This window comes from Lepidochelys kempii, chromosome 10 (assembly GCF_965140265.1).
Source record: "Lepidochelys kempii isolate rLepKem1 chromosome 10, rLepKem1.hap2, whole genome shotgun sequence".
In the NCBI taxonomy this organism is placed as follows: Eukaryota; Metazoa; Chordata; order Testudines; family Cheloniidae; genus Lepidochelys; species Lepidochelys kempii.
The window spans coordinates 83420263-83440832 of NC_133265.1; the positions used below are offsets into that span (position 1 = coordinate 83420263).

At 40.2% G+C, this 20570-nt stretch overlaps 1 protein-coding gene across 10 annotated transcripts in view; it reads right to left on the bottom strand.

Moving 5' to 3' along the window:
- Window positions 1–14887: 14887 nt before the first annotated feature.
- Window positions 14888–20570, bottom strand: part of CTDSPL2 (CTD small phosphatase like 2) — a 103718-nt gene continuing 98035 nt past the window's right edge. For all 10 annotated transcript variants that reach the window (XM_073304551.1, XM_073304552.1, XM_073304548.1 and 7 more), the window contains exons 12-13: window positions 17498–17593; window positions 14888–16999 (exon numbers count right to left, since the gene is read on the bottom strand). In XM_073304551.1, the coding sequence (XP_073160652.1) occupies window positions 16934–16999; window positions 17498–17593 (162 nt within the window). In that variant the 3' untranslated portion in view covers window positions 14888–16933. The remainder of the gene's footprint in view (window positions 17000–17497; window positions 17594–20570) is intronic.

The following is a 20570-nucleotide window of genomic DNA, read 5'->3' on the forward strand; positions in this document are numbered from 1 at the left end:
TTTCTCCACCCCGGTCTGGATTTTATAGACCTCAATCATATCCCCCCTTTGTCGTCTCTTTTCCAAGGTGAAAAGTCCGTGTTTTATTAAACTCTCCTCCTAGGGAAGCTGTTCTGCACCCCTAATTATTTTTGTTGCCTTTTTCTGAACCTTTTCCAATTCCAATATATCTTTTTTGAGATGGGCCGACCACATCTGCACGCAGTATTCAAGCTGTGGGCGTACCATGGATTTATATAGAAGCAATATGATATTTTCTGTCTTATTATCGATCCCTTTCTTAATGATTCCCAACATTCTGTTTGCTTTTTTGCCTGCCGCTGCACATAGAGTGGATGTTTTCAGAGAATGATCCACACTGACTCTAAGATCTCTTTCTTGAGTGGTAACAGCTAATTTAGACCCCATCTCAGGGGTCTAAAAGCTTGAGCAAATTATGAAAAAAATCTTAAAGCCATTAAAAGAGTAGATAAGTTAACATATTAAAATACATACTGGAGAAATTCATCCCTATTGGTTTCAGAGTAGCAGCTGTGTTAGTCTGTATCCGCGAAAAGAAAAGGAGGACTTGTGGCACCTTAGAGACTAACCAATTTATTTGAGCATAAGCTTTCGTGAGCTACAGCCAAGTGAGCTGTAGCTCATGAAAGCTCATGCTCAAATAAATTGGTTAGTCTCTAAGGTGCCACAAGTCCTCCTTTTCTTTTATCCCTATTGGAAACAGCTGCAACGTCTATCAACTTGTCTAGGAGTTGCACCCACTTACACCAGATTTCTCTCTCTTTTTCTAAAAAAGAAACATTTAAATGCAATCCACAGTGTTTTGAAAATGCTTTCCTTTATTAAACATATTTATACACTACTCAAGCAGAGGAAAATGCAAACAATAAACAACATGAATGATGAAAATAAATTAAGACTGCTACAGTTCTTTTAGACTTACCATCCTGTGCTGTGATGCAGTCAATTCTAAAACAACTCATCAGGGCTGAGCAGTGTCTGAGTGAGTACTAGGATGGGAGAGACGCAAGAAACCCACAGGTGCTGTGGTGAGTGGAGTTGGTGCTTTAGTAAAGGGAACCTTCTGAGAGCACGAATTCAGTACTGACTCAGTGGGAAGAATGCCACCTACTGTGCTTCTGTGGGTACTGTCATTTGCAGGAAGGTCTTGACTAGTGCTTGAAGATCTCGTTTGCAGTGTTGCAGCTGGGTTGGTCCCAGGATATTAGAAAGACAGGATGGGTGAGGTAATATCTTTTATTGCACCAACTTCTGTTGGTGAAGGAGAGAAGCTTTTGAGCAGCTCGCACAGATGTCAGGTTTCAGAGTAGCAGCCCTGTTAGTCTGTATCTGCAAAAAGAAAAGGAGGACTTGTGGCACCTTAGAAACTAACAAATTTATTTGAGCATGAGCTTTCATGAGCTACAGCTCACTTCATCGGATGCATGCCGAAAGCTTGTCTCTTTCACCAACAGAAGTTGGTCCAATAAAAGCTACTCCCTCACCCACCTTGTCTCTCTAAAGATCTCATGGCACTTTGAATTCAGCCAAGACATGAGGGTTAACCCCCTTGTCTTGCAAACTGAGCATTTACATCTTTCTTCTGAAATTCTATGAGTTTAAATTGGATTTCATATTCTTCACTTCCTGCCTTAGACTGTTTGCAGCATTGATGCATGTAGTTAAACAATTGTTACATTTCAGTCTAGAATTGGTTGTATTTTATGTAATATGTTGCATTTGATTATTTTTAAAGCACACTGAGATCCTTCAGGATGCAAGGGGATCTTTAAATCTAAAATATGATTTAATAATCTAAAGTATTATTGACAGGTAATGAATTTTTAATGCAATTTTTGTCTTGACAGTGACATCTTTTACTTTCTAAAGGTGAGTGGCTCATATATGTCTTCTTAGAAGCACTGAAGTGCTGTTTGTAAGCTCTGACTGGTTGAGCTCTAATTTCAAGTGTGCTGTGAGACATGCTTTTGATACTAAATTGAACAAATTTTTAAACTAGATATAAATTTGAAGTAAACCACCCAGCATGAGGATCATCCTTTGAAACTAGCAAGAAATTAACCATTTTTTCCCCTCAAGTCCTCCTAGAAGTAGTGTCCGGAGTAGGATGACCAGACAGCACTTGTGAAAAATCAGGACAGGGGGTGGGGAGGTAATAGGCTTCTGTATAAGAAAAAGCCTCAAATATTGGGACTGTCCCTATAAAATCAGGACATCTGGTCACCCTACCAGAGGCATCTGGAAATCAGCTTATACAGGAGTGTGTAATTGCAGTTGGTAGTTTATACTGCTTGATTTGTCATTTGAGAGTCTTTAGCAGAGTACTTTTGGCTGAGGCACTGTGATCACCATATACACCAGACCCTCGCTAGAACATGCATCTATATAGTGCGAATTCGCATATAACGCAGTTGCGGCCATGGATCCCAAATTTAATCACTTTAATTGCAATTCATTTTAACGCGGTCCCCACATTAACACGGTACCGCGCATGGATCCCAAATCCTGTGTTCTAGCGAGGGTCCGGTGTATGTACTTTTCATGTGCAGAGTAAAAAGAGGCCAAAGCTAGCCCAGAAAGAACAATTTATGCCATTCTTTAAAAACAAATCCAACTTTTATAAACATAGCATATAATTTAAGGTTCAACTCAATAAAAACTAGCCATCCCTACTGACTACCTCTGCGGTGGTAACTGCAGAATGCCAAAGGCTTTCCATTGCAGACAGCTCCATGAAGTGCCAAGGGACAATGCTGCTTGAAGCTACTGTGTTGGAGGGAAGAAAGGAAGTACACCTTTCCTTGCTTTCTGGTGTGGCAAGGCACCTCCGTTGTCTCGCCAGAGTTAGCACTTCCCTCTCTGGCAATGGTGGGCCTGGGGTAAATTAGCCCCACTCTGGGCAGTGTGCCTTCCCTCTTCTGTGCTCTTTTGGCTGTGTTTTCAGGGTAGGCCCCAGGGTCAGCCTAAGGGGTGATCCTTACCCAAAGGAAAAAGGAAAGAGCGTCTTGTAAACCCAGAACCAAAAAGGGGATTCCTTTCCCTGCTTTCTCACTGAGGCAGGGTGTCATCCTGGTGCTTGCCTTGGGGTGTCAGTGCTTCCCCTCGCAGGCCCTTGAGTTTGGCCATTCCCCTATGGGAAAGAACACGGCCTCTCAACCTGGAAGAGCTGGTTTCCCTGATGCCACTAGCCTGGCAGTAGCTTGTCTCTCTCTTCCCCTTGCTCTCCCTCAGAGGGGTTTTTAAAGGCCTCAGGCAGCCCTTAATTGGATTCAGGTGTCCCTAAGTGACCTGAGGTAACCCCTTCTCAGCTTGTCAGAAACAGGGCCCTTAACATTCTGCGGCTAAGATATTGGCCTTCCAGGACCCTCTTGCAGCCATCCGGCCTGACTTTGTCCCACTGGCAACTGTAGTTTAGGCATTGTCAAGGCTGATTCCCTACTCTGGCAGTTTGAATGCAGAAGGTGGTGGCCCACAAGGATTCTAAAAATTAATACTGGCCACTCCAGGCTTGTATTAAACTTCCAAGATTACAGCTTTTCTCTGACCTTGGATGGGTAGATGCTGCCACCACCCAAGTGCAAAACCCCCCTTTTTGGAACCCAGGAAGGTGCACTTGGGAATTCCTTCCTATGATGGGGTAACCTTAAACCCTTTTCCCCCCACTCCAGGGAAGGGCTGAGAAAGAAAGCAAAGGAACTCAGCTGTTGCCACCAGCTAATTAAACAACATGTACACAAACCTCTTAGGACACAAAATCCAATCCTGTTCTTAAAAAAGGTAAATTTTATTAAAAACAAAAAGAAAGAAAATACATTTGAAAATTCAGGCTATTGCTAGATTTAAAAACCCACTTACAAGAATTAAGCATCAAGAATAACCCTCTTGAGGTCCAGCTTAAAGGTTACAAGCAAAACAAAAGCATTTTCGGTTAGCACAGAGGAGTCCACAAACCATAAAGAAACAAACAGAGATAAACCTAATTGCGTCTTCCTGGACATTTCCTGATCTCCTTACGTATCTGGGGGTTTCAAGTGAGTAGTTTCTAGGTATGAGTCAGATGATTTTTCATACCTGGCCCCAAGCTTCTTACAGCATAGTTCCAGCCCTGTCTCTGCTTCTCCCTGAGAACAACAGACAGACAAAGGGGAAGTTTTTTCCCAATTTTAAAAACTTCTAGCTCGTTTGGTCAGGTGTCCATTGCCTTCCTTTTACCTATGCAGGGACATTTTTTTAACCCTTTACAGGTAAAGCAAGTAAAAAACAACTACTAAGAGGGATTTTATAGCTAACTGGCTGGTTGTCCATAAAAGGGAGCTACCCCACCACCACCACCACACACTCACACACACACACCCCCTTTCATTTATCACAGGCATACACTCGATGACGAGAAAGGGGCTAGAGGAAGACACTGATTAGAAACACTGTGATAGGTATAGAATAGAAGAGTTTACACTGTAAAGCATTCATTTAAACAGATTTGTATGGGTCTAGAATGGGGTCAAGATAACATCTTGGTCAAAGACAGAGAAACAATCTGCAGGGTTTGAACGATTTACTGTTTGTTTTATTCACCATCCACATGCATGCTATCCTCATGTAAGGTTCTGTCCTATAAAAATACGTGTGGGTAGGAGTTCCTTTACTAGCATTCAGTTATTGTTTGTATTAGGTAATGCCTGGAGATCCCAACTGAGACTGGGATCCCCACTGTGCTGGACCCTGTACAAACAGAGTTGGTGACAGTCCATACCCCAAAGATTTTACATGCTTAACAGACAAGACAAAGTGTGGGGAGGAGGGGAAACAACATTCAAACAAAATGAACAATGTGATGATTTGCAAACACCAAGTTAGTTCCACTATTTTTGTTACTGCTTGTGTTGTTTAGGTTTTTCTTTTAAAACTATTGTGTGGGGTTGTGTTAGGAGAGGATTAGCTACAAGAAAAGACAAAGGAAAGGAGCAAGGATGTTGAGAGAAGGGAGGAGAGGAGGATGGAGGGCAGTAGAATTTCTGAGAGAATGTGAGATATGGGCATGCAAGGGAAAGCTTTGCTCCAGCAGCCAACTGATGGAAGGAATGGTCAGAATAAAAACTGTAGGAAGTTAACAAGATGACAATCAGTGTTGGAAGGTCTCTTCTCCTGCCAGTTGAGTCTCTGCCTTCAAGCTGGCTTCACCCTTGTCATTTTTTTTTATTTCACCGAGTTCCCATGGCTGGGACACTGGTGAGGCCATATGGGTCCTGGTGCCCCAATGGGACATGTTCTGGTTCCAGGGGGATTGGGAGGGAAGCGTAGCCTCATATGGTCTTCTGCATCCCCCATGGTGCTGCTACTGTTCTTGTCTGGTCCATGCCAGATTTAGGCTTGGCTGTGTTCTTGCAGTCCTGAGGGGAATATCAGGCTATGTGCATGCAGTCCTTAGCTTCAGCCAAACTGGCTCACATCCTATCTCCTCCTCCCACTGCACACGCTGCTGCAATTTTTACACAAGTTTAAGCACAGATCTTACCTATCTGCTGGGTCATATATAGAACAGTCAAACATCAAGGGAGATAAACTATTATGTATTTCTCACTTACATATCTGTCTTTGTAGGAGACAGGAGAGAGAAGGGGATTAAAAACAAACATTAACCAAACTGGGCCTCATTGGATTTGCTGCCAAGGGATCACTATTTTGATTGTAGAAAATCCTCTTCTTGAAGAAATCAGATTTTATGAGGAGAGAGGAAAGGGAACTTAAATTCTTACATAGGTTAGGGAAGAGTATCTCAATTTACCATGTTTTGGCATCTTTCCAGTTCCTAGTGTGTTTTTCCTTTTCTTTTATCTGACATAGAATCAGAAGTTGTTATATTCCTGTAGAGAATGCATGCTCTACATGTGTGGTTAAAACACAGAAGTAGTACAGAGACAATTCTTTCTGTTTCTGGCTAGCCAAAAATGATATGCTACCTTGAGCAAGTAATTTCATTTCTCTATCCTTCAGTTTCCGCATCTGAAAAATGGGAATAATATCTACCTTGCAGTGCTGTTGAGAGACTAATATTTGTGAAGTACGTGGAGATCTTTGAGTGTTATAGAAGTGTAAAGTGTTGCTTTTAGAAATTGGTCTGCAATTGTCAGTCAGAAATTCCTGTCTTCATTCCCTTCCTCTCATCAGACACAGATCCATCAAAGTCATGACAGACAACATGGCTTGCATGTTTTATATCAAGCGGCAAGAAAAGGCAAGATCACCTTCCTTCTGGGCAAAGGCAATAAAATGAGTGGAATTGGTCCATGAAGTATCACATAAGAATCTTAGCAACACAGCTGCCCAGCATACAGAATGTCACAGCTGACATGCTCAGCAGGTGCTTCTTCCAAGACTACAAATGTGAGTTAGATCCCAGGTTCTGGTTGGACTCTTTTGGGCTTGGGAGTTTCCACAAGTAGACCTTTTTGCCACAACTACAAACAAAAAATGCCACCTATTTTGTCCAGTGGAGTGGGTTAGATCACAATTCGCTGGAGGAGGCCTTCCCTCCTGCCATGGATGAAGGGGCTGTTTATACCTTCCCTCCAGTGCCTCTCATCCTCAAGGCAATAAGATCAAACAGGACAAGGCCTGACTCATTCTGATAGCCCTGATATGGTAAAAGCAAGCATGGTTCCCTTACCTGTTTCATCTTGCTCTCTATCCGATAAATCTCCCAGCTGCTAATTTCCTCTCCCAGGACTCTGGTCCTCTGATGCATCCCAACTTGGGCATTCTTTGCCTGAAGGCGTCTTTCCTTTACAGGTTCACAGGGCTAGAGTCATCCTGCTCTGTGAGATATAACACATACTATTAAATAGTAGAAAAGTTTCCACCAGAACGTCTTACCTTCAAAAGGAGACATGATTTGGCCACTGATGTGAACTCCACGATGCTGCTCCTGAATCTGCCCCACTTCGCTCATCCTCAAGCACCTGCTACATCTTAAGAAATCAGCATGTCTCATAATTCCCTCCAGGTTCACCTGGTGGCCCTAACAGCCTTTCATACTACTATTGAGGGGTTCTCTCTGTTTGCTAACCTCACAACTGCAGGATTTATAAAAGGCCTGGGGAATGTCTTCCTATAGATAAAGGTTCCTATCCCTGCCTAGGACCTGAACTTGTTTCTCAAAAGCCTCCAAAAACCCTGTTGAACTGACGTTCACCTGCTCCTTATTGGATTTGTCTAGTAAAACAGCCTTCCTAGTGACTGTTACCTCAGACTGCAGAGTCAGAGAGATTGGGGCCTTAATGGCAGACCTCCTCCCGCACGTCACAATATTCTACAAGAATCAGGTTTCTACCTAAACTAACTTCTGAATTTCATCTGAATCAGATCATATACCTACCAGTTTTCTTTCCCAAACCACATACTTCCAACCTTCCAAAATCATATACTTCCAATTCTAGATGTCACGAGGGCGTTTATCCTTCTGTCTGGATAGAACTAAACCATTTCGTAAATCCACTAGACTCTTTGTTTTGGTTGCAGACAGGTCTGCCATTTCTACCCAGAGACTCTCTAAATGGATTTCCAAGTGTATTGTAGTATGCTACTATAGTATCGACATTCCACCTCTACCGGCGCACTTGACAGATCACAATCTACCTCTATGGCTCTCCTTAAAAAATTTTCTATTTCAGAGATCTGCAGAGCCTCCACATGGTTTTCGGTGCATGCCTTCTCTCTAGACACAATATCCTGGTTGATGCCTCCAGATCTGACACTACATTTGGCAATGCAGTTCTCGCCTCTGTGATGGACTCCATTCTGAAGGCCCCTTCCCCTCCTTCTGGGAATACTCCTTGGGAGTCACCAAGAATGGAGCACCCATAGGGACCCTACTCAAAGATGAAAGAGAAGTTACTCACCCTGTGCAGTAACTGTAGTTCTTCAAGATGTATCCCCCTATGAGTGCTCAACTACCCACCCTCCTTCCCCTCTGCTTCGTAGTTTCTTCTGAGACTCAGTGGTGGAGAAGGAACTGAGGGGGTGGTTTGCCTGTGCAGTCTGACATAGCCTCGGTGCAGGGCATGAGGATACCAACAGCACTTGCGTGGGCCAAACGGACACTGCTAATGAAAATCTCCAATCAAGAGTGGAGCACCTATAGGGGAACACATCTCGCAGAACTTCAGTTACTGCACAAGGTAAAAAACCTCTGTTTATTCACTGTCACCCCACATCCTTTTTCAGGAATCACAAGTTATATATCTAAGAACAAAGAATGTAAGTCACATTTACAGGACACAGTCCTACAACCTATGAGTGTGACTAACATTGTTTGTTCCTAGTAGTATAACCTTTCATTTTCCTACATGAATGTATCTTTTTATCTGTATCTGTCTTGTAAAGTGTACGCTCCTCGACTGTGAAACTACATCTTGTATAGCACTGAATACATTATTAGCATTTAAATATTTTCTGTAGTTATACAAAGTGGTTGAATCTCTTTGAATATAGATGTGTGAGCTTTTGGAAAACATCATGTTTGAATTAATTTTCCTTGCTATGCTTTTTAAAAGGATACTGGCTTTTTGACTTCCTGGAAAGACGATGAACGTGCTCTTTCACTAGCTCTTTCTCTGTGGCTTCGCTTGAAGTGAGAGATTGGAAAATTAGATAATGGGAAATTTCTTCTTCCTCTGAAGACAAAATATCAGTCTGGCTTTTAACAACTGGAAGATGCTCTGAAGATCTATTTTAATCAGTTGGAGAAAAAAAGACTTCAAAATATATGGTTTCCTCTTCCGTTGCCCATTTACCTGGCATAGGAGCAGAAGTAATAGAAGCACAGACACAACTAAATGTTAAAACCATCAAGTTCAAACACATTTTCATAAGCTCCACGGTAGGAGTCATCTTTATGAGACCACCATGAAATATGGGGTGGGGGAGAAGAGGGCATTGTTAATTATAAAAATACTATGCACTTCTATAGCACATTTCACCCAGGACCTTATATTGCTTTAAAACATCCAAGTATTATTCCCATTTTACAGAAGGGCAAGCTACAGTACAGATAAACAAAATAATCTGCCAAACATCACCTGCTGCATCAGTGGCAGAATTATGAGTCTCGGACTTCAATTCCCTCCTATCTCCTAGGCCACACACTCTCATTTAATATAAATGCTTTCCATATCTAAAGGTTCCTGCTTAGAAGATAATATAGGTCAGAATTGCTCACCTAAAGCCCTATGATAGTTATACAAAAGATATGCATTGGACCGTGTACAATATATAACATCAGAATCAAATCAAGACTAATCAAAATGAACCAGCTATAACAATTTTATCAGATAAAGTACATGTATTTGTTTTTTTTTCTTGTTTGATCTCCATTACTGACTTTAAAAAAAGAACAAGTTTATTTTTCCTCCAATTTTAGAGCCTAAAAGTTACATAAAATTCATATTCTGAAGAAAACTGTTTCTGCAGGGAGTGTAGGCAAGAAGGGCATTTGCTGATAAATGCCAGATGAAAGAATTAACATAGGCTAAAAATCCCAATACAGTAGCTAAAACAAATATTTAATACAAATCTTGTGATTCTTAGTATTAGCAGTTTTGTCAGAAGCAGCACAAATTGGTAGATCCGTTCTCTATAAAAATACCTACTCGGCATTCAGCACTATTCAGTACCTGAATTGACACAAGGATCAATCAGAACAAAACAAATTGTTTCATGTTACCATCCAGGGTTACCAAGCTAAAATTTTATGTGCCTCAACAGTGGACCAAGTGAATAAATCTTCACCTTCATCCATCTGTCCTTGCCTGCTCCCCACACAAGAAGAGAGAAAAAGATTGCAGCCTGTGCTGAAAAATATCAACAGCATAATGAGATATTTAATTTATAGTACACAAAATGGTACAGGTATGCTACTTCCTATCAGATACACACTGGTTCATTTAAAGTTTTTGGTTTTTTTAAATATTCAGTATCAGGAACAATGGTGTAAATCTAGAGTGACACATGGTTAGACTAAGCAATCCTTGAGTGCATCCCTTTAGTTTCTCCTAGAAAGGCTGTACTATTGAAACCTAACCTCAGGTGAATGACTTCAGAAGAAATACTTTTCCTTACATATTTACGTAGATTGTAAGCCCTCATCTTTCTTCTAGCCTGGAAAACACCATTAACACTTACAATCCTATACACACTTGTATCGTCAGGGATAGATTAATGGTAAAGGGATGCTAATCCATTAAAATCACTTCCCCACCCCTCCTAAAAAAAAGGGGGAAAAAACAACTTTGAGGCACCTCTCCCTCCCCCAGACAAATAGTTGTCTTTCTCCCAAAAGAGGAAGTTTAGTCTACCTCACAAGGCAGCTGGCCAACATCAATCAGCTGTGCATGGCTGTCTAGTACCCTACCTCTGTGGCTCTCGACCTTTCCAGACTACTGTACCCCTTTCAGGAGGCTGATTTGTCCTGCGTACCCCCAAGTTTCACCTCACTTAAAAACTATTTGCTTCCAAAATCAGACATAAAAATACAAAAGCATCACAGCACTCTCTAACTGAAAAAGTGCAGACTTTCTCATTTTTACCATAGAATTATAAAATAGATCAATTGGAATATAAATACAGTACTTACATTTCAGTGTATAGTATATCGAGCAGTAGAAACAAATCATTGTATGAAATTTTAGTCTGTACTGACTTCACTAGTGGCTTTTATGTAACCTGCTGTAAAATGAGGCAAAGATCTAGATGAGTTGATGTATCCCTTGGAAGACCTCGGTGTACCCGCAGGGATATGTGGTACCCCTGGTTGAGAACCACTGCCCTACCTCATTGCTCCATCTGGGTCCTTTTTGACCAGGGCCTAGATCCAAAGCTCTTGCATTAATCTACCTCTGTGTCAGTCTTTAAGTAGTTTTAAAAAATCTTGAAGGGGTTATTTGCTTTTATATAACCGGAACGATTATTGACTAGTTGGATGGCATGCTTTCCCCTGCCACGTATATATACATAATTTCCACACTAGAAAAATGCTGCAGCTTTTGAAGTCTCACTATCAATGGAATAAAAAAAAAAGCATTGAGATTGGTTTCTCTCTGCACCTGCTGCGAATGTAGAAACGCAACTTGTCAGTCTGAATTTGTACAGGAAGACAAGTAGTCAGACTTGGTCACTTTTTGTTTTTTAATTGGTAGCAGGTTTAATATCTACATACATGCTATGGGTAGTGTTATCCTGTTAAGCATCTTTTATCTAAATCTAGAATTTTATATTTCAATAATTTTGAAGTTTATTAGTTTAACAAAGGCTTCTATAATAGGGTTTACCAGTTGAGCCACACAGCTGCCATCAAGGAGTACTTGGCGGTGCTGTGGGATGGAAGGAGCGTGCAAAGTCACCTATTCCATTCCCCCAATTCCATTCTGTGCTAGTCGTCCCCAATCATAGGGGAAGGATAGTACCTTAGTCACAGATCACCAGGGCAGATGGAGGTTATAGCCACACCCCATAACTTGACCACAGAGACTCACTATGGCTCTGCAACCCAAGAATCCTGTGAAGGGAAGACTCTCTATTGATTGGATCCACTGGATTTAGGAGTGCTTTGCACCAATGGAGTGGTGCAAAATAGATTGTGTGCTGCCCCAAATTGGGGCCACTTTAGCTCTTAAAAACTTAAAGGAATTAGAAAAATTATGCTAAAATGACAATGGCTCATTAATTCTGGCTCATAGCTGCTGACTTTAGTGACAACAATAAGTTTATACTACTCCCATTTGCCCTCCAGAACCCACAAGGTGATGGGAAAGTGAAATGAATTCTTATCTGTCGGTTTCAATGTCAGAAATAAAGAAAACATATTCTTGTCAATTCTGATCAAGTAGCATCAGATGATGACTTAGGAATTTGAAGTTAAATTGCCAAATGACCTGTAATACTTAGAATCAATTGTAATATGATAACAGAATGGAGCTAGATGTTTAGACAAAGAATAATAAAGGAATGTGATGAGCAATTCGAACACTCCAAGGAAGCTAGGGCCAGAAGAGAAAGCAAAGGAAAATGGATGCACACATGACTGTTTACTTTCTTGTACAATGTTTGTCAAATATCCAAAACAAGCTCTGTGAATGAAAGCGTGATTCAATAAAGCACTTAAACACATAATTAACTTTTATCAAGTGTTTAAATGCTTGAATCGGGGTCTTAGGGAAGTTGACACAGTGTCCTTAGTTTACACTTGGTTGACAAAGAACTGCCAACAGAAGGATGCCTTTGATCAATATTTGATCAGGCCTCAAAAAATTCAGACTTTTAAAAGTTTCTGAGTAATAATGAAAGATATTTTACTATGTAAATGGAAGGTGAAATAATTGAATGTGAACAAACAAAACAATAAAATCGAGACAGTTACCCTTCTACATAAACAGTTAAATTTAAAAAAAAAAGCTTCCACATATATTGCATGTTGCAAAATCCTAAGACACTGTAATAATCTTTCACCCGAGCATAGTTCTGCTGTCAGAAGTATCACAGAATCATAGACTATCAGTGTTGGAAGGGACCTCAGGAGGTCATCTAGTCCAACCCCCTGCTCAAAGCAGGACCAATCCCCAATTAAATCATCCCAGCCATGGCTTTGTCAAGCCTGACCTTAAAAACTTCTAAGGAAGGAGATTCTACCACCTCCCTAGGTAACACATTCCAGTGTTTCACCACCCTCTTAGTGAAAAAGTTTTTCCTAATATCCAACCTAAACCTCCCCCACTGCAACTTGAGACCATTACTCCTTGTCCTGTCCTCTTCTACCACTGAGAATAGCCTAAAACCATCCTCTCTGGAACCACCTCTCAGGTAGTTGAAAGCAGCTATCAAATTCCCCCTCATTCTTCTCTTCTGCAGACTAAACAATCCCAGTTCCCTCAGCCTCTCCTCATAAGTCATGTGTTCCAGACCCCTAATCATTTTTATTGCCCTTTGCTGGACTCTCTCCAATTTATCCACATCCTTCTTGTCGTCTGGGGCCCAAAACTGGACACAGTACTCCAAATGAGGCCTCACCAATGTCGAATAGAGGGGAACGATCACGTCCCTCGATCTGCTCGCTATGCCCCTACTTATACATCCCAAAATGCCATTGGCCTTCTTGGCAACAAGGGCACACTGCTGACTCATATCCAGCTTCTCGTCCACTGTCACCCCTAGGTCCTTTTTCGCAGAACTGCTGCCTAGCCATTCGGTCCCTAGTCTGTAGCTGTGCATTGGGTTCTTCCGTCCTAAGTGCAGGACCCTGCACTTATCCTTATTGAACCTCATCAGATTTCTTTTGGCCCAATCCTCCAATTTGTCTAGGTCCCTCTGTATCCTATCCCTGCCCTCCAGCGTATCTACCACTCCTCCTAGTTTAGTATCATCCGCAAATTTGCTGAGAGTGCAATCCACACCATCCTCCAGATCATTTATGAAGATATTGAACAAAACCGGCCCCAGGACCGACCCCTGGGGCACTCCACTTGACACCGGCTGCCAACTAGACATGGAGCCATTGATCACTACCCGTTGAGCCCAACAATCTAGACAACTTTCTACCCACCTTATAGTGCAATCATCCAGCCCATACTTCTTTAACTTGCTGACAAGAATACTGTGGAAGACCGTGTCAAAAGCTTTGCTAAAGTCAAGTAAAAATGATCAAAGCTAGACTGGAACATGTGCAGAACACGTAAAAGTACTATACAAACAGCAGGCTGTAGTGAAAGACGGCAAATAAAATCACCAAGAATTTACTGTAGAAAGAGGATGTTATGCTATGCTTCTGATAAATTCTCTAAAAACAAGAAAATCAGAGTAAGTGATACAGTTACAAGATTAATTGCATACTAGTGAGGTAACTCAAAAAGGGCCAAAGCCTGAATACCTTGTACACCCAAAACCCACCCAGTTATCAGCAATAATTATGGGTTGTAATTAGCTGTGTATGATATTCTAAGATCAGAGTAGTATTTAATTCTTGTCATTCCACCCCATCATAGAATCCAATAAAATGAAAAACAGGGGAAAAAATCTGATTACATCTAAGAACACAAGATGGAAAGATAATGTAGATCAGAAGTGTTTGACATTTTTATAAGCTTAATTTTTTTTAAAAAAGACATTCTCTCAGCAAAGCAGGATTATAATTATAAAAATCAGATTAGCAGCATGTTAACATTCAAGTATTTAATATGTATTATGGAGCAGTCTATACAGATTATTTTTGTTGTGCATCTAGGTAGCACCAAATCACCAATTATCCCTACATTTCCTAGAAACCAGATTGCAATATCTCACATTCTAATTTTCCTCAGTGATCTGAAATCATGACACAGATACATGTATAAAATGAAATGTGTACTTTGGCTTAACCAAAAAGACCAATTTTTTAACAGTTTTACTCAAAATGGCGTAAATTAGAACGCAAATGCTTAGGAAAATGATTCTAATCGGTGGAAACCTTGTACCATTTTATTGAGTCACAGAGAATGTCCATGATTAACTTATTCAAGGTAGTTCCATTATGCTAGATTTATTTAGCAATGAATAAAAAAAATCCTAATAAGGTATAGCATATTATTTATGGTAATTTGGAAGAAGTTCCATTCTGAAGAGGAGTTCATTGTTAAATTAACTTTAAAAAGTCTTAGATTTGCGTTTGAGAGGGAGATTAAAAAATAATAATAATTTAAAAATTGTGGGAGAATCTTGCAGCAACTCAAACACAAACCAACCATTTTCAAATCAGTAAGGGTATCCATTATATTAGCATAAAAGCAGCAGGGGTGGGGGTAGTTCTGGGGTTCACACGTCTGCGCAAAAGCATATATAAAGGTAATGTTATGTACATTTTATTTCAATAAAGACATAAGACAAACAGCGTAAAGATGCCCAGATGCCCTAAAGATAAATACATTTAAAAGATTCTCATTAAAATGAATCTGTAGTATTTCTTTCCTGCAAGCAAAATACCTTTCTTTAAATACAAAAAAAATTTAAAAAAAAAAAACAGTATTCTGAATTGCAAATGCTTTTCACTTTTTTTTTGCAGAAAATCTGCCATGATGACTTTTTTTTTAATGAATACGGATTTTCCACAAAACAGGCTTGCTCTACATGCTAATTTTTTTTAACAGTTCATTGACACAATGTGCTAGCTACATACACAACAGATAATATAGTAAGAAAACACTCAACCTGATGAAAAGTTAAAATCTTCATTAATACACTGGAAAAAGTTGACATAACTCATGCCTTTTAAAATCAAAAATACAAAATTAAATGTTTTCCTAAAAAGATTTTCCTTATTTTAAGGACTCATTTGAAAATGAAGCTGCATGTAATTTGTACAATAAAATTGTACAAGTAAACAGGTAATATACATAAAAAATTAATTGACATACTTCTCAATTATCAGTTGTCCACCTTTAATTTCCAATACTGTACTTTCTTAACAAGCATACAAAATATCAAACTTCTCTTTAGAAAAAGTGCCGTTCTGTGACATCCTTTACACAAAAACAGTCCAAGCCTGTGGCATGTTAATGCAGTCGAGAGGCAAAGCATCCTAACTTTTACAAATTATACCTTCCATAAAAAGCCTCCTGAAAAGGAGAGTACACACCATTATAAAAATATCAACCTCTTGTGGTAGCTGCATTAGAGAACCAGGGCTTGAAGACTATTTCCATATAGCATAGAAAACCACTATGATAGCATATTAACTGCATTGGTGGCATGGGAGTGTACTGTATCACAGGATTATGCATAGTTACTATTAGGTACCTTCACTGTTACACAAAGTTTAAAACTGATTGAAACAAACAGCATAACAGGAGGTACCACCAGCCCATGCAAAACATCTTAAAATACTGAGCCACTGTGCAGAATACTTCATTCTTGGGGGAATCCGAAGGCAGCAGTAATTGATTTGCATCAAACCCAACAGGTGACCAAATAATTCTCCTTAAAGATTTGTATGCACAGTATAATCTGAGGTATTCCTTGTCCATCAATTGAGCGTGCCACTGCAAGATATTGTCTGTCCAGAGTACATGCCATCACAATGGTTTAAATATTCTGAATATTAGTAATTCTTATATTCTTATCTAGCCAGTCTCTTGATTTTTGAAAAGATTTCAACTACAGTAGAATATTACAGAAACAAAATATAAATGCAGGTATTTCTAAATGAAACTTACATGGACTAAAACTAGAGAATATTTTTAAACAAATATACAGTATGCAGGCAGACAAAGCAGGAAAACGGCCATTCAATTGTATAATAAAAAACTAATAAAATTTGGCTATTTCCAGAAAAACTATGAAGCGCCTCAACTAAAAGGAATGCATAATGAAATTCTAAGCTAATACAGGTCAAAAATGTAAAAAGGTTATAAACCTTAACAGGAAAAATAAAACAACTTTTACTGGCCATTCCTGTTGAAATGAGAATCTTAAAGTAACAGAAAAGTGGCTACAAACCCACTTAGAGCACCGAACAGAGAGAAAATAAGAGTCCATTTTCAATCTCTGTTATATCATAAAATCCTGTGTTTCTACAGGTCAAACTGCTGGTGGCAGAAACAGAATTCTTTATAAACTGCAGATGTCCTGTACATAAAAAAATTTCATTGGAGTTGCACTAGTTCTAAAGACTTTTCTGTTCTCGCCTACCTACTGTATTGTACTGTATGTATTCAATCTGAGATATAGAAAGTCTCTTTCTGTAACCCTTGATTACTGTTGGGCACCAAAGATAAGAAAAGCAAGACGGGGTACAAAAATGCAAAATTTCAACAGTAATGGCAATGTTTTTGTTTTAGTCCAAAAGGGTCCTGCATTTTCTCCCCCTTCAGTAATTTGATAAAAGGCTTGGTTTTTAATCTGGGGGTAGCAAGTCATGCAAGCGAAATCTGTCTCTGATGTGAGGTCGGACATCTTCATTCTGCAGAAAAAAATAAAATTACAGTTTTTAAAATAATAGAAGTATCTACATGTCAGATTTTAAGAGTTATGTTTTTAAATTATGTTAGTATACATAATAATACAACACCATTTACAGTGATTTATATTTTCAAAGAGCTTTACAACATTAACTAATTAACATTCACAAAAACCCAGTGAGATAAGTAGAATCTCAGTTTTACAAGTGAGGAAACAGATGTGCAGGTAGCCAAATCACTTAACTGAAGGTCCCACAGGTAGTGTCAGAGCTGGAACTAATCTTCTAGCCATGTACTCAATCCAATACATTCTGCTTTTTACTAATAAAATAAGTACTCCCTATACATATTTTGGATTATTGTCCAGACAAGACAGTTTTGGAAAGTTCCTAAGTAAAACATTTTCAGAAGTTTCCAAGTGATGTAGGCTCCTAAATCACTTAGACAATTTTGAAATTTTACCTAGAGTGTATATGAAAAAAGATGAATACATTACTCACCAGCTCTACAAGTTTCTCCAGAAAAGGAATTAATTTTAGCAGTTCATTGTCATTTTTATCCATGAACCAGCTCTCTATAGGAATTCCATTTGAAAGCTAAAATAAAATCACAGATATGTTAATTTTTATGCTGAATATCTCCAGAAAAGACCACTGATGACATAGTGCATTTTATGTAAAATATATTTTGTGCCAACAGAACTTAACAATGCATATTTTTTGTTCTAGAAGTTGTTTTAAAATCCACTTGTAAAAAATTTCCCTCCTTTGCACAAAACTGTTAAAAAGGAACACTAGTGATACTCTACATCAATGCTGACCTAAATAGCACTAAAACCTCTGCTGGACTGAAATACATAGAAATGTTCAGAAAGTGTTCAAATACAGGCAGATACTGCAGACTTTTGTAAAACCAATGCTGACCCCAGTTTACATACACAAGTGAAGTTGAGTTTAACAGCTGCTCACTGAAATTAATGACATATAAAACTGACAAAATTTGTATTTTGCTAATTGTTGAGAACATATAAAATTCCTTCAAAACCTAACAGCATTAATTCTGACATACAGAGTAAATACATTTTTAATTTCACCGTTTTAGACCGTTTGAGTATTTCTGAGGAAACCCACTGCCCATGTTGACCGTTAACGGACAATTTATAAGGATATTACCATGCAAAAGGCAGAGAGGCCCCTGGAAATAACTGCATCCAAACACCAGTACATATTAGTAACTGTTGACTAAGCAACCAGGTACCCAGAGGCTGTTCCCCTTCGCTCAGTGAAAACTACGGCTATAACCCCTGAGCTCTTGAAGCTCCTCATGCATGGGATTTCCCCAAGAAACACTAACAGATAAAGGAACTAATTTCACCTCCCAGATGATGCACAAGGTACGTGCCTTTCTGAAGCGCAAGTCCCTGAAAACCTCTGTGTGCCACCCACAACCAGCATACCACCGGAGCGCTAATAAGCCTACTGGAGCAATTTAATAAAACTCCACAGGGGATTTTGAAAAGCTTTGTTAGTTATGACCCCAAGCACTAGGACTGGCTAGTCTAACCGTTCCTTTTTACCGTAAGGGAGGTCCTGCAGGCCTTTACGGGGTTCTCTCCCTTCAAGTTATTTTATGACCACCAGCCACAGGGAATTTTGGACTTGCTCTGAGAGGGCTGGGAGGAACAAGACGTAGGTGCTTTAAGTGTGATTCAGCACATCATACAATGAAGGGAATGACTCGGGGACGTAGGGGTATTCACCAGAGGACATTTAAGAAAGGTTGAATAAGTGCAGGTGCAAAATTATAATGGAGGGGCATGACTATGGGTCTTTTACCCGGGTGACCAGGTCTTTTTACTGCTTCCTTTGGCCGAGTCAAAGTTAATGCCCAGTGGCAGGGTCCATTTGAATTTATTAAACAGGAAGGGCCAGTGGATGATGAGATAAAAATGACAGGCAGAAGGAAGGAAACCAAAATTTATCATGTGAATCTTCTTAAACCTTAGAAGACACAAGGAAAACCTGCTGTTCACTCCCTTCCCTACGGAGCCTGAACTAGGACTCCAAACACCCAGTGGCCAAAACCCGACACCAACTCTTGCAGATTAGGCACTTACCGCTGTAAAGAGGAGGAAACTCTTCCAATTGACCAATGACTTTGCTACTGTATTTTACTTCTGCCCAGGGAGAACACAGTTAATCCAACACTACCTAGAAACCACCTTGGGCTAATGTGTCAGGAAGAACCCCAGGCCCTTACTATGGAGGTGGTGGGACACAGTCTGAGAAGTCATGATCAAGGAGGTTGGGATAATCAGGGAGTCAAAAAGCGAATGGAAGAACCCCATAGTTGTGGTTCCCAAACCAGACGATTCGATTTTGCATCAATTTCAGGAAAGGTAACTCCATCTCAAAATTCGATGCCTATCTGATATTATGGGTAGACAATTTATTAGAGTGGCTGGGACCAGTGAAGTACCTGAGCACTAATAAACTGATGAAGGATTTCTGACAGATCCCTTTATTCCCATCCTCGCAAGAGAAAACTTCTTTCTCAACCCCTTCAGGCATTCAGAACTCCAGGGAGTTGCAACCATTTTCCAGCTGTTTACGAATAAAACCATCAGTCCGCTAGGGCAGCAGTTCTCAGCTGGAGGTCTCAAACCCTTTCGGGGGGCCGCAGGGCCCCGCGGCTGAAACCCATCAGCCCCAACTTTTCCCATTCATTCATACTACATGCAGGCACCTCGGATGTTGACCTTGGCACCGTGCTCTTGCATAACTTGGAGGGGGGAAAACACCTGATCCTATATCTGAGCAGGAAGCTATTCCATCAAGAAAAGGCTCACTCAGTTACTGAAAAGAAGGCATTAGTGATTCAGTGGGCTGTGGACTCCCTCGATATTACCTGCTGGGCAGCCCCTTCTCCTTAATCACAGATCATGCTCCTCTATGCTGACTCCATGACATGAATGACTGGAACCTGCACATAAGGTGGTGGCACCTAACCCTACAGCCCTATAGCTTCAGGGCCTGCTCAACCAGAAAAGTAAAGCTCATCGCATGTGGCAAAACGACATCACACCAGCAGAAAAAAACGTCATACAAGCAACTCAAGGCTCAAGCCCAAAGGAAAATCCATGACATCAGAAATAAGTGGTGTCGAGAAAGGCCAAGGAGATGGAGCTTTATGCTGATAAACAGGACATGAGTAGTTTTGTTTTTTTTCAGGCAGTAAGGGCCATTTACAGTTCATGCTCCCATGGATCCACACCACTCCAAGCCCAAGATGGGTCAACGTATTGTAAGGACAGCAAAGCCAGATGGAAGGAGCATTTTGAGTTTCTCCTGAACAGTGAGTCAACTGTCCCTGATGCCAGTATCGAATCTATACCTCAACAACATGAAAAAGAATCTCTTGCTGAACCCCCTCACCCTCGAAGAAGTAACGCGAGACATTATGCAAACTAAGAACAACAAGGCAGCAGGGCCTGATGGCATACCAGCTGAAGTCTACAAGTTTGGAGGTGAAGAACTGGTAAGGAAGCTCCACAAACTTTTTCTTCATATCTGG